The 16,168-nt window shown below is 37.5% G+C and overlaps 1 protein-coding gene across 2 annotated transcripts in view; it reads right to left on the minus strand.

The window, feature by feature from the left end:
* Nucleotides 1–10,778: 10,778 nt before the first annotated feature.
* Nucleotides 10,779–16,168, minus strand: part of LOC121389992 (5'-3' exoribonuclease 1-like) — a 94,792-nt gene continuing 89,402 nt past the window's right edge. For both annotated transcript variants that reach the window (XM_041521682.1, XM_041521681.1), the window contains 2 exons: nt 15,488–15,789; nt 10,779–14,245 (listed from right to left, as the gene is read on the minus strand). In XM_041521682.1, the coding sequence (XP_041377616.1) occupies nt 14,000–14,245; nt 15,488–15,789 (548 nt within the window). In that variant the 3' untranslated portion in view covers nt 10,779–13,999. The remainder of the gene's footprint in view (nt 14,246–15,487; nt 15,790–16,168) is intronic.

Below are 16,168 nucleotides of genomic sequence, written 5' to 3' on the forward strand. Positions count from 1 at the left end.
AATATTTTAAGATGCCAAATTGATGCATTTATTACAGATTTTTATTTTTTTATTTCACCGATGGGTACAGATTTTTACAACGATAGTAATGCTTTTTTGGGGGCGATTTAGGTCACATGACCAGTTTCACGTACTCTGATAGGTCAGCAGTCTTTTTTTCTTTTATTTACAAATTAATTTAGTTTTAATTGGTTTAATTTATTTAAAGTATCACAAGTAGCAGTCATTTTGGAAGGACTTTCCTTTGGCACTGTCACTAACCCTAGCCATAACTATTTATATTAAGTATTTATAATAATAATGTTCTTTATACATGTATGACAGTACCAAGGGAAAGTCCTACCGTCATTTTTTATTTTACTTAGTAATATATATTGTTTTGGGGTACCATATGTTTCGTCCCCAAACCAGTTCGCTCCCAGTCAGTTCACCCCTAACTATTAGAGGGTTCGCCCCCTCCCCAAATATTATGTTAGGTAATAAAAATGATTTTGGCTTAGGTAATTGGTTGTTTTGCAAGTCTTCCTTAATCACCCCCTCCCCAACAAATTTTTTAAATATTTGTTAGAATTAATGTAAGGTTAGAGATAGTTATTAATTGATCTTTTTTTTTAAGCTTGTAAAACATTTTGTTTTATAATTTTAAGCAACATAATGTGTATATTTCATAATCCTTTCTGGTGATCAGGCTTGGGGTCGCAACATCATGCATTCATATTTTTTTTTGGTACATACAAAATTAATTATTTGAATGTAAAATTTGGTTTGGGCTACAATAAACCTCAATTGTTTAGGGTACCAGACGTTTCGCCCCCCATAATTGGATGTCAGTTCACCCTCGCGTGCTTAACCAGTTCGCCCCCATAAAGATTTATATGTACTAATTAATTAATTAAACTGGTGATTATGTCAAATGTGCCCACACTGACTCAGGATCCAACCAAATCGTGGAAAGACGACAATCCCTCCCCTCTAAGAAAAGAAACACACACACACACACGGTTTAACATGCCTCTAAAGAAACAATACAGTAATTGTTTAAAAGTAACAAATAATTGGGATTTGGGGGCGAACTGACAAATAGTTGGGGGCGAACTGGTACATGAGGCGAACAGGTCAAACTGGGGATAAAATGTCATGGATTTATGGTCTATACAAAAAGTAAGTTTTTGTTTAAAGACACCACTAGAGCACATTGATTTATTAATCATTGGCTATTGGATGTCAAACAGGTAATTTGGACATATAACTTTTGAGAGGGAGTCTGCTAAAAATTAATTAGTAGCAATGTATTTTTATCTATGCACCATCCCACAACAGGATAGCACTTACCAAGATGAAATACATACGAAATCGTGCAACAATTGCCGATCGATGCATACTTATTGTTTGCTGAGAATATATATAAAATTAAAATGTTTATACCATTATATTTTGTGTTACTTGTTTACTCTGTTCACTTCACCGCCAAATGTTGGTATGGATGCCCCCAAATATGTACAACACATCTTTGGTTGCATTTTGTATTTATATTATAATTTTTTTTTCATATTACTTTGAATGGGGTGTTGTATTGAGCCTTTTCGCCCCATGCCAGTTAATTTCTTTTCAAAACGCTTGTCTTCTCTTTTGAAAAAAACTATAAAACTGACACGGGAAATTTTTTGGATAGGATATTGACATACCTTTGGGGATGGATTGGTTTGCATGAGGATGAAATGGACATTTACTTTGATTACAAGAAACACAAGTTATATATATATATATATATATATATATATATATATATATATATATATATATATATATATATATATATATATATATACTACTCAAAAGAATTTAAGGGTCAGACGATATTTTCGACATTATTTTCTGAATGTCAATTATATTAGCTAGACCATAATGTCACGCATGGTATTGTTCCATGTTGACGAAAGTGGGTCTAAGCAACCCATAAATGAATTAAAATCCACTGTCATTGACACTGTCGACTAGTTCTAATGGCGAAAACATGCTTACATTTGCACGTAAATTAGGGCGAAAGCGAAAGGTCTGCTAAGTGCCCATAACTTGCTTTTTCACAAAGCGCTTCATTTGCACGCTTTGCACGTGTATTCCATGTTCCCAATGCTGAATTTCCGTATAATTGGAGCTTGCGTTCGTGTACGGTGCACACTCCAAATTCGACAATGGTACGACGTCAACTGACTATCGAAGATCGAGGAAGGGCTATTGCTTGGCTTCAGGATGGCAATACGCAAAGAAATGTTGCTCTGAGACTTGGTGTCAGTCAGAGTGTCATTGGCTGACTGTGGCAACGGTACCAAGCAACGAATTCTGTTCGAAATCGTCCACGTTCGGGAAGACCCCGAAACACTACAAATAGAGAGGACCGCTACATCACCAATATGGCTCTACGTCAACGCACAACCACTGCATGCCGATTACGTGACAATCTGCGGACTGCGACTGGAACTCGAGTGTCTGATCAAACCATACGCAATCATCCGAGAGCCAATAATCTACGCTGCCGTCGCCAGGCTGTTCGACCACCACTCCTACCACGTCACAGAACGGCCAGACGTCACTGGTGCACGCTTCATCTGCAGTGGCAACATGTTCAGTGGGGTCGAGTGATGTTCACTGATGAGTCCAGGTTTAGTCTCCAGTTCAACGACGGTCGGGTTCGTGTCTTTAGACGTCCTGGGGAGCGCTTCGCTGACGTTAACGTTAGACACCGTCACCGGTTCGGTGGTGGCAGCGTCATGGTGTGGGGCGGCATCTCTATCCACCATAGGACCCCCCTCTGTGTGGTGGATGGCAATCTGAATGGAATCCGCTATCTGAATGAGATTATCCGGCCATTGGTTCTCCCAGGCCTTCAGCAGATTGGCGGCGGGGCAGTTCTGCAGGATGACAATGCCAGACCCCACCGCGCCAGGGTGGTAACGGACTTTCTCAGACAACAAGGTATCGCCAGGATGGATTGGCCAGCATATTCGCCTGACTTGGCCCCAATAGAGCACGCCTGGGACGAATTAGGCAGGAGAGTTCGGAATAACCATGCCCCTCCGGTCAACCTTCATGATCTGGGTCAACTTCTTATGGCAGAGTGGCAGGCCATTCCCCAAAAGTTCTTCAGACGTCTGATCAACAGCATGAGGCAACAATGTGTCGAGTGTATTCGCGCCAGGGGTGGATTCACACACTATTAAACGAATGTTCTAATGTGTAAAATCCATGTTTGACAACCTTCAACTTTGACAGCATGTCATGTGACTTTCTTGTATACAGTGACATTTATTTGGTTTTTTGTAAATATGGAACAATAAATAAAAATGTTGGTGTAGTTTACATCATCAATCTAATACACTCTGAAACTTATTTGGTTATAAATTTTTGACCCTTAAATTCTTTTGAGTAGTATATATATGTATATATATATTTTTTTTCTTTCCCAGAACAATCGTCAGCGCATTCTAGTCGTCATATTATGGAAATATTTGTGACTGGTATGTATTTAGCAAACAATAATCTTGTTTTAAGATGCATGACTTGATGCATAAGTTAAGAGGTGGTCGTTCAATGTCACAAGCCATTATACATAATTATTCAAAAATGTTTGATTATACTAGATCACTTGGAAATTAACTTTTAACATGTGTTATCAGGTTAGTAGGAAATGCAGTCTCTGCATGACAGTTGGTTGGTAATTTTTAAAACATCTATTTCAGGATAATAACTTTTACACTTTCCTTAACATTAGAATTTTTTTTTTTTTTTTTTTTTTCTCTCTCAATTCTTCCTTGTCCGCCCATATTCTTGAGTGAGCATCTTGAATTAAACATTTTAATAATAAAAAAAATAACTTCCAGTTTACATTTGAACAGCATCTGACATCACATGTATGGTCACCGACAAGCATGCAGGGCTTTTTCTCGTTATAACCAGTGCACCACAACTGGACAAAGACTGTGGTATGTGCTTTCCTGTCTGTGGTAAAGTGCATATAACAGACCCCTTGCTGCATTAGAAAAGCTGTAGCAGGTTTCCTCTGTTGACTACGAGTCAGAATTACCAAATGTTTGACATCCAATAGCCGATGATTAATTAATCATTAATTAAGCGAGAAGAAACCTGCTACAATTTTCCATTAGTAGCAAGGGATCTTTTATATGCACTATCCCACAGACAGGATAGCACATACCACAGCCTTCGATATACCAGTCGTGGTGCACTGGCTGGAACAAGAAAAGCCCTAAGGGCCCATCGATAGGGATCGATCATGGGTCAACCGTGCATCAATCAAGCGCTTTACCCCTATAGCTGGAAAGGAGTTGCATGCAGTTCTATGATGTACATTGTAGTATACATGTACAAACTAATACATGTAGACAAATGCATGTTTTTTTTGTTTTTTTAATTTCAATTATTTCCCTCCCAGTCCAACACCCGTTATCTTTTCGTAATAGTTTATATTTTGTAGGCCTGAAAATTGGTACAGATTCTTTAAGATTCAAATATATATCATGTATTTTATTTTTTTATTTCTTCATAATTAAAATTAGGTCAACATTGAAATATCAGTCTGTTTTATCCTTGAGATTTGATTGATACCAGGTAAAAAAGTAAACTTGAAAATTTAACTGAAAATTAGTTTGTTTTCTCTTGAAGTTTTGATTCCCCACACCTGAAACTTGGTAGGCTATGAGTTTTAAAACTAACAGAAAGAACTAAATGTTTACATTAATAATAAACAATAGCTAATTACATAGCAGATCTATCCAGACTACATTTGTTTTTCAGAATCCCATCTGAATGTTGGATGACATATATCAAGAGGACACTGAACAGCTAGGACATAACTGAGGAAAATGGATGTGAGAGAATCCAATCTAACAGTTGGAAATAAAGATATATATTATTATAAAATATTTGTTTGCATATACTGTTCAGATATATTGGTGAAAAAAAGAAAGAAAGAAATGTTTTATTTAACGACGCACTCAACACATTTTATTTACGGTTATATGGCGTCAGGAAACCCGCTGTCGCCATTACATGGGCTACTCTTCCGATTAGTAGCAAGGGATCTTTTATTTGCGCTTCCCACAGGCAGGATAGCACAAACCATGGCCTTTGTTGAACCAGTTATGGATCACTGGTCGGTGCAAGTGGTTTACACCTACCCATTAAGCTTTGCGGAGCACTCACTTGGGGTTTGGAGTCTCTATCTGGATTAAAAATCCTATGCCTCGACTGGGATCGAACCCAGTACCTACCAGCCTGTAGACCGATGGCCTACCACGGCACCACCGAGGCCGGTAGATATATTAGTGAGTCAGAATGAAACATCACTTTGTTTGTTAAGACTATTGTGCTTCAATTTTTATGTTTTGTGGACAGCTACATGTAGTTTACAGATAGTGTGTGTAAGCGGTGGCATTGATACAGCAATTACCCGAGAATATTGAAATGTGGCCTCCAAGGACAGATTGCTGCCTATTTTCATTTATTTAATGATTAGTGAACTGACTACTGGATGTAAAAAATTAAATTGATAATTAATTCTGACCCATAGTCTTCAGAGGAAGCTCTCTACATGTTTCAAAAGCAGCAAGTCATCTTTTATATGATCTTTCCTTGGACAGGACAGAACATACCACTGCCTTTGATAGATATTCACTTATACAGCAGAGTCTCTCAAATATCGGTGAATCACTTGTATTTCACTAATTATACTTCACTTATACAGTGTTTTTTGTAAATTATCGGTGAATCACTTATACTTGACTTATATTTCACTTATACAGCAGTTTTGTTAAATATTAGTGAATCGCTTATACTTCACTTATATTTCACCTATACTTCACTTATACAGCAGTTTCTGTTAAGTATTAGTGAATCGCTTATACTTCACTTATATTTCACCTATACTTCAATTACACAACAGTTTCTGTTAAATATTGGTGAATCACTTATACCTCACTTATATTTCACTTATACAGCAGTTTCTGTTACACTTATACTTCACTTCACTTATAAGTCACTTATATATATCTAACACTTCTCTTAAATATAAGCGATGACTTGCACTTTACTTATATATATAGTTAACACTTCACCTATATGTCACATATACTTTGTATAAGTGATACCTCATTTGGCAAATGATTTGCATACAAAATCTTAATCGTTTACTTATAAGTCACTTATACTTGAAAAGTATTAACGATTTATACTTCACTTATAAGTGAAAAATATGTCATTTCGGTATGGGATTGCATATAGTTTTGTACAAATGCAATGTTATTATTAAACAACAAAATGTTTTAAAATAAAACTCCTGAAGATATTTACTTTCAGTTGGGTATGTGTACTCTGGTATATATGTAAAGACAACAAAGATAGTCAGAGTACCTCTACCCCTTTAAAGAATTCCATTAAAACACATGCACTTGATTGACCCCTAGATTATGAAGACCTTAACAGGCACATCAAAGAAATATCAGTATTAAAAAAATATACTGAGGAAGGAAACACAAACATGACTGTACCTGTATGAAGTAATGACTTAATGTCCTGAACATTAGTGTTGGGTGGAAATCCTGTATGCTGGGTGTGGGTGTCTTCAAGTTGCCAGGTGTGGGAATTTCAAATCCATCGGCCATGCTGAGTTTCATAATGAACCATCAAAACTATTGGCAGCCACCAATATTCCTGACTATATTTTATTTATAGTCTACTGTAGTTGGAGGTTTTAATAGGTGTGATATCTGGAATAATCATGCAGCTTTAACACATTTATTTTTGATTAATTACTGAAAAAAACACCCTATTTTTAAATGACAAAATTACCCGAACATCTATTTTCTTGCATTATTTTCTAATCCGGATGAATACAATATGTACATTAGATGTATTCCTACAATCTGTAATCCAGCATTTTATTTTGCTAGTAAAATTAGGTAATACAGCTTTAACAATAAAATAAATTATCAACTTAATCCAAGGCAGATAATCAAATCTGAAAAAATTGGTTCTGAATCTAGTATAAACTCAAAATGCTTTCATGAGAGCTAACTAAGTGATTATTAAGAAGCAAAAATTATCTGGAGATCTAAGTATATGTTTAACAACCTTATTGTCATGTACAAATGAGAACCGAAGGCACAATAGTGACAACAAATTTAATTATGTTTTTGGTAAAGTTTTTCTTCAAATTTACTTTAAATTTTGCATAAAACTACAAATTTGTCTAAAATATAACTTAGCACCCTATAAATATGTCAAAATGACAATAAAAATCAACTTCTTTACAAATTTGAGTTTTCAAAGTTTCATACATAAAAAATTAACAATGTTAATGGAAACTAAAGACATTAACCCACTATTGGCACATGCTATTTTTAATATAAAAATAAATTGCTATTAAAATCTTAGTTCAGGTTGCCTATATATAATACCATATTTAAGAGCAGTTGTATATGGCAAGTCAAATACCATGTAAAAAGAAATGATTGAAATCTTTACAGTATGAATTATAGGCCAAAACCAACTTTTCTTCAGTGCTAACTTTGATTCAAACTCCATTCAGAGCCATGTACAGAGATTATTGTTAAGGTCAAGGTCATTGTGAACTTGTGTGATCGAGTGATGGCTAATTAATCAACCAGTATAGTTTAATTAAATAAAATGACAAAATCATAATATTTTTTATTATGCACTGAATATGTGCTATAGGGTGTATACTACCAAATCAAATCCCATAGACAACAATAGTTACATATGCGGCTAAAACTCCTACCTGCAACGTATCAACCGACATAAACGCCACGGATATAAATACTACCACCCGTTACACTTAAAGTGAATCAGAAAAAAATGGGGGTCAAGCTGCTCGTTTCTGAGATAACGGGTAGCGTCTATGACTACCCTAGTTTCGCACAAAATTCGAGTACTTTTTTTTACAGGTACCCCATACATGTTTCATGCACAAGGCTACTTGACACATTGGTACTAGATGAAATAAAATTGCACATTTATTTTACCCAGACGAAACTATTCTTTTTTACAACCAACACACTCACATTTATAACCAATCACAGGACTTGTGGTGTTCACTTCTCTATCAAAAGTTCGGTGCACCTCCAACTTTGACCCAGCCGGAAGTTATTTGGTTTAGTACTACCTAGAGAGGAAGACACATTTGTATTGAAGGACGCACTCAATATAGTTTAACTACGGTTACATGGTGTCGGACATGGTTTAGGACCACACAAATAATGATAGAGGAAACCTGCTGTCACCATACAATGTGCTAATAACTATTTCATATTGGCAACAAATGACCTTTTATATGCAGTATCCCACAGATGGGATAGTACATACTATAGGTTTTGTTACATCAATTGTGGAGCACTGGCTAGAATGAGAAATAATTGATGGGCTTACAGATGGGGATCGATCCTAAACTGATCGTGCATCAGGCAACTCTCTTTACCATTAGGACATGTGCCACCCCAAAACAGCCTTTGATATATATATCAGTTGTGAGGCACTGGTAGGTTTGGGGGAAATCCCCAATCCATTGAAGTCATTCGATCCTACGACTCATTGCACCTCAGTTGAAAACTCCACCAGTGATTCATTCATTTATAGGGGCAGGATTTAGCTCAGTCGGTTGAGTGCTCATTTGAGGTGCTTGCATCACAAGCTCAAACCACCTCGGTTGATCCATTCAACTGACTGGGTTTTTTTTCTCGTTCCAAAGTAAAGAGTAAAGTTTGTTTGATTTAACGACGCCACTAGAAGCACATTGATCTTTTTATCTTATCATCGGCTATTGGATATCAAACATATGGTCATTCTGACACTGGTTTTTTTGGAGGAAACCCACTGTCACTACATAGGCTACTCTTTTATGACAGGCAGCAAGGGATCTTTTATTTGCGCTTTCCACAGGCAGAATAGCAGAAACCATGGCCTTTGTTGAACCAGTTATGGATCACTGGTCGGTGCAAGTGGTTTACACCTACCCATTGAGCCTTGCGGAGCACTCACTCAGGGTTTGGAGTCGGTATCTGGATCAAAAATACCATGGCTCGACTGGGATCCGAACCCAGTATCTACCAGCCTGTAGACCGATGGCCTAACCACGACGCCACCGAGGCCGGTCTTCTCATTCCAGTGCACCTCAACTGGACAAAGACCATGGTATGTGCTCTCCTGTCTGTGGGAAAGTGCATATAAAAGATCCATTGCTGCAGTAGGAAAAATGTAGCGGATTTCCTCCGATGACTACATGTCACAATTACCAAATGTTTGACATCCAATAGCCGATGATTAATTAATCAATGTGCTCCAGTGGTGTCGTTAAACAAACAATCTTTAAACTCATTCATTTATACTTATTTTCATGCTTCTATGCAATTAAGGTTCAAGCATGCTGTCCTGGCCACACACCTCAGTTATCTGGACCGTCTGTCCTTGACAGTTGGTTAGTGGATAGTTGTTACAAGGAAATGGAAATCAAAAAGAGTAGCCCATGAAGTGGCAACAGCGAGTTTCCTCCCTCAATATCTGTGTAGTCCTTAACCATATGTCTGACGCCATATAACCGTAAATAAAATGTGTTGAGTGCATCGTTAAATAAAACATTTCCTTCCTTCTATTCCTGCACACGCAACTGGTGCATGTCCAGGACAGAGTGTTAGTTGTTAGTGGTTAGTGAGAAAAAAAAGAGGGCGAGTCGTTAAAACTTGCTCTGGGTGGGACTCGATAAAATTCACTCTGGGTGGCAGCCAGTATTGGGCTGCGAACCCTGCACCTACCAGCCGTATGACCAATGGCTTCACCACTACACCACTGAAGCAAGGGAGGATCCAAAGGGACCTGTCCCCACCTAAAACAAGGAGATAGTCCATGTGCCCTTTTCCCTTTGGTGAGCGGGAGGTAGCCCAGTGGTACAGCGCTCGCTCAATGCGCGGTTGGTGTGGGATCGATCCTCATCGGTGGGCACATTGAGCCATTTCTTGTTCCAGCCAGTGCACCACAACTGGTATATCAAAGGTCGTGGTATGTACCACCCTGTCTGTGGGATGGTGCATATAAAAGATCCCTTGCTACCAATCAAAAAGAGTAGCCCATGAAGTGGCGACAGTGCTCTCAATATCTGTGTAGTCCTTAACCATATGTCCAATGCCATATAACCGTAAATAAAATGTGTTGAGTGCATCGTTAAATAAAAAAATTCTTTCTTTCTTTTCCCTTTGGTCCCTTACTGAAATATTTTCTGGATCCTCCCCATTATTGTGTATTTGTGAAAATATATTCACATCGATGCAAGCAATTGCAAAATTTGTCTTAAACTGGTTAATTAGCTCTTGCAGGACTTCTAGATTATGGTAGCCCCACTCCCATGGCTACCGATATTCAAGGTTGGGCTAGTAAATAACTACTATTGCCATGCCCGATGGCTAGTGAAAAACTAAATTGTCAAATGTTGCTGTTAAGTCTATTTTGTAAATATGAATATCCTGTACCCCACCCCAACCCCCAATGTTAGTGTTTTTAAAGCTGTATCTCCATCTTTAGGTGACATATCTGATTATTACTATTGTTTAGTAAAATTGTATTAACTTAAAGTAAAGTAGGGTTAGTGAATTTTTAATTGTGGCTAGTAAATATTTTAAATCACTGATCCCATGGCTAGTGGATTTTATAAAATTCTAGAAGTCCTGGCTCTGGTAATAATTTCAATAACTCATGTTTTCTCAAATTTATATCTTTATTTTATTTGAGCCGAAAAAGCTCAATCCTTCAATCACACTTGTACATTTTTAAAAAATCCCTAAAACAAAAAGCACTGTTAAAATGACAACAGTAATCTTTCTAAGACCTTTTTTTGTTGATTTAAACAATATTTATTTACAAATTAAAAACAAAAATTAATAAAAAAAACAAAACACAAAAACCAAAAAAAACCCCTGAAAAGTTGAGAATCTCATGAAGAATATGTTTAAGAACATTTGGATATTAATTTTTTTTTTTTTTTTTAATAGGTTCAAGTTTTATATTGTTTCTTTTACAGTGAAACCCAACTAAACCAGGCATAAGGTCAGTCAACCGCTTGTCAGTCAACCGGCTGTCGCCAACGTTCAATAGACTCATTTTAATGCTACACAGTAAACCGAATTACCACTCTGAGAACCAATCAAATAGTTTGCGAATGTTAGCGAAACGTTTTCTGTCTGAACTTGTGACAGTAGCCCAGTCTGTAAGCTACCGGTATATAGTTTGCGAATGTTAGCGAAACGTTTTCTGTCTGAACTTGGGACAGTAGCCCAGTCTGTAAGCTACCGGTATATAGTTTGCGAAACGTTTTCTGGCTGAACTTGGGACAGTAGCCCAGTCTGTAAGCTATATAGTTTGCGAATGTTAGCGAAACGTTTGCTGGCTGAACTTGGGACAGTAGCCCCGTCTGTAAGCTATATAGTTTGCGAATGTTAGCTAAACGTTTGCTGGCTGAACTTGGGACAGATATTTTTCACTGACCCTTTTTAAATATTGGAACAGAATCTCTCTAAACTGGAATCCACATAAAACTGGACTTTTTACTTGGCCCCATGAGTGTCCGGTTTAGAGGGGTTTCACTGTGTGTATATATATATATATATATATATATATATATATATATATATATATATACACACACATACACATATATCTCTTAACTGATATTTCATAGTATCTCCAGGGATTTATTCAGGCGATCTGTAGGTCAAAAAATAGGCCCCTTCCCAAAAAGCAAGTAGCACTGAAAATTCAAAATTTCTGTACTAAAAATTTCATATATATATATATACTGTAAATCAGGAAATGTTAGCGAGCGTAAAATGTTAGCGAATTTAGCGAAGCCATATGAGACGATAACATTTCATGAAGCTAAATTTAAAGAGACATACAACAGGCTGTTCCAACAAACGTTTGTGCGATTGTCTCGTCTCTGATTAACTGAACTCGCAACAATGGTTGCATACTATTGATTAAACCAAAAGGGTAGCAAACAACAATAGTTAGTTACCATGCACATTACTGCAATTTTCTACTAAATTTAATATGTCTGTAAGCTGCATAACGTCAAAATTTGTCAAAAACATTATTTCAGCTGATCCTACAACTTAGATTATTAGTTTTTTTAGTTTCTGATATGACAACCTCGCTAAAGTTTTATGTTGCTAATATGTCACCTACATGTATTTGAATTTTAAGATCGCTAATATTTTACGATTTACAGTATGTTGTAATAAATTATTTCAACAGTGGTATACTGCATTATTCAGGGGCCTGAATTTTTTTTTCTCAAGTATGATTTACCCACACTAATAGCCTAATATTCCCAATCCCATTAGACTTGGGTCCCTGGCAAAATATCCTGGATAAATCCCTGCTCTCAGGCTCGGCAGCATAATCATGGTAATATTTCCAGAACAAAAAAATATTACAAACATCACCCCTTGAAATAACTGAAATTTTATAACAACTCAAAGAGGAAAACCTGAGATTTGTGCTATTGCTATGACTTGAAATCCCTGACAAACAGAAAGTTCAAGAAGTTAAAAGTTTTTTTTGTTTAACGACACCACTAGAGCACATTGCTTTATTAATCATCCACTATTGGATGCCAAATGTTTGGATGATTAATAAATCAATGTGCTCTAGTGATGTTGTTAAACAAAACAAACTTTTAATGGAACTGTATAAGATTTGTTTGTAATTTTTGGTGAATATACTGATGTATTGCAATAAAAAAAAATAACAACAATTTTCATAATTACAAACAGGACCCCTTATTTAGTTAAAAGAATACATAAATCAGTTTCTCTCATCCTTTCCATGACCTGTGATACATAATAATGTCCTATCTCATGTAACAACGTCATTATCGGAGGATAATATTCGTCCAATCAGACTACAGTATATTGTATAACAGCGCAAAGTTTGTAATTATAAATGACCAAGGAATTATGGTTTGTTACAAACTGATCTAAATGCAAAAAAAAAAAAAAAAAAAAACTTTTAAAAGTTCAAACATTTTAACGCAAAAGCTGATGCTGTCACTGTTGTAAAAGTAATACTAATGTTCTAAACATACCAATATTATCAGGATCCATGACTAAAAAAAAAAAAAAAAATTCAGGGTATTAAAACAGAATATTCTCATCACAGAGGCCAACTTGTCGTCACTGATCTCATCACAGTGGCCAACTTGTCGTCACTGATCTCATCACAGCGGCCAACTTGTCGTCACTGATCTCATCACAGCGGCCAACTTGTCTTCACTGATCTCATCACAGCGGCCAACTTGTCGTCACTGATCTCATCACAGCGGCCAACTTGTCGTCACTGATCTCATCACAGCGGACAACTTGTCGTCACTGATCTCATCACAGTGGACAACTTGTCATCTCATCACAGCGGCCAACTTGTCGTCACTGATCTCATCACAGCGGCCAACTTGTCGTCACTGATCTCATCACAGCGGCCAACTTGTCGTCACTAATCTCAACACAGCGGCCAACTTGTCGTCACTGATCTCATCACAGCGGCCAACTTGTCATCTCATCACAGCGGCCAACTTGTCATCTCATCACAGCGGCCAACTTGTCGTCACTGATCTCATCACAGCGGACAACTTGTCGTCACTGATCTCATCACAGATCAGTGACGGACAACTTGTCGCCACTGATCTCATCACAGCGGACAACTTGTCGTCACTGATCTCATCACAGCGGACAACTTGTCGTCACTGATCTCATCACAGCGGCCAACTTGTCGTCACTGATTTCATCACAGCGGCCAACTTGTCGTCACTGATTTCATCACAGTGGCCAAATTGTCGTCACTGATCTCATCACAGCGGCCAACTTGTCGTCACTGATTTCATCACAGTGGCCAACTTGTTGCCACTGATCTCATCACAGCGGCCAACTTGTTACTGGAAGTTTAAATTTGCCGCAATCCGCGGTCGTCTTTTTCTCGACGCAGATTTTTGCTTGCTGCCCGGTGATGGTTCAACTCTTGGTTTTGAGTGTTCGACTTTCAGGGCTTGGTACGAGCTGCCCGAGGCTCCAGCCTCTGACAAATTAGTCTTAGACACAGAATCAATGTTCACGGCCGCACCAGGGGCCGGGTGTACAACGTCTTTTCTCTTCTGAGGGGTCTTCTGCTTTCTGGCAACCTGAAGAACAAAATAAGTAATAATAAACATTTCTTCTATAACTTACCTTTGTCATAAACCCATTTGATATTTACCATTCTTAACACAGTTAATTTTTGTATTGCTGTAAAAGAGTTGTTTGTTTATAAGCCAACAAGACCTGTATACCTGTGTGTAATGTTTTGATAGGATTTCCGTTAATTTATTACATTACCCATTAAATCTTACTATATAAATACAGTCCTGAATACAAAAATGAAATACACTTTTCAGCAACAAGTAATTCCATGAACATCAATAAAAGAAAACACACCGATGACAACACAGACATTGAGTGAACAATTCCTGCGGCATCGGGTTTCCTGCAGGAAATACACTCGTGGAATACAGAAATGAGAAAACCACATATATGTAGTTTTGTCTATGTACAGTAATGCCTGAAAGGTAGGTCGCGGTGACCTGGTTACAGTATGTGACACACCGCTATCCTAAGTTGTGCATGCATCCAAGGTCTGATGATCCTATATGAACCGATAAGAAAGATATGCTCCGAAAACAAAACGTTTATGGATGGATGGATAATATAGAGATTATTATACGAGCTTGTGTGTCGTACTGATTTTACGAAACGAGTGTCAGGATTTTTGTATTGCCCGAGGAAGCCTGTGTGTCATACTGATTTTACAATACGAGTGTCAGGATTTTTGTATCGTCCGAGCGAGAGCGAGGGTCACACAGGAATCCTGACACGAGTTTTGTAAAATCAGTACGACTCGCACGCGAGTGTAATAATTTCTTTATTATTCATATTATTATTGTTGTTTTCTTTATAAATAACAAGACCCAACTAAAAATGTTTCAGCCACAACTAGAAGGAGACGACGAAATGACATCATATTTCAAATGCACAGTCTGAGCTAGGACTGGAGAAGCAATGTCATGTTATGACGTCGCTTCCCAAAATTACGTCATTACACTTGTTATTACATGTGTGCTTCGTATGATTATTATTACTCGGTTATTTTGAACCACATGGATAATAAAATACCATATCACCAGTCAAAAATGGGCATATAAAAATATTACTATGTACCTGCACGCTAATTCCACTGATTATATCTGAAGAGCTGATCAAGATAAAAGAGTTAAAGACATGAATAAATGAAATACCCCCACCCAACCCTAACCCCATAGTTCACAAAATCACTGATTCTACTACCTGAATTAGTACCACATTTCTGCATTACATTACATCAAACTTGCCTGTAATGGTATAAAAGCTGGGTCCGTGACTGATTTATGTCTTTTTACATCCTCTGCATTCTGACTGGCCATGTCTGCATTTCGAATGGCTAAACCTGCATTGTGATTGGCTACGTCTGCACCGAAGTGAGCTGGCTGCTGCAGGTTTGGGACTGGTATATTCTGATGAGGACCCAACGGCAGTCCTCTAAGACCTCCCCTCTGCTGGTAACCCGCCACACGAGGAGAGAAGTAACCGGGGGCAGGCTGTCGATGGTGTAACTGCCTGAGCTGACTGTACGCTCCCATTCGCGGACTGAATACTGTGAAATATCAAGCATAGAACTATATAGTCAAAACTGTGCACACAAGCTAACTGGAAAAATCTCTCAAAAACAGGGTCTGTTAAAACAGGTGACCATTATATGGAGGTAAAATAAATGTAACTGTGTGTGTTACTGTGTACATAATGCTGGGAATTGGATGAAAGTTTGTGTAAGACGTTAACTCTAGATTGAACTCTTGTGTAGGACGATAACTCTAGATTGAACTCTTGTGTAGGACGTTAACTCTAGATTGAACTCTTGTGTAGGTTAACTCTAGATTGAACTCTTGTGTAGGAGGTTAACTCTAGATTGAACTCTTGTGTAGGAGGCTAACTCTAGATTGAACTCTTGTGTAGGACGATAACTCTAGATTGAA

This window comes from Gigantopelta aegis, chromosome 15, assembly GCF_016097555.1.
Source record: "Gigantopelta aegis isolate Gae_Host chromosome 15, Gae_host_genome, whole genome shotgun sequence".
In the NCBI taxonomy this organism is placed as follows: domain Eukaryota; kingdom Metazoa; phylum Mollusca; class Gastropoda; order Neomphalida; family Peltospiridae; genus Gigantopelta; species Gigantopelta aegis.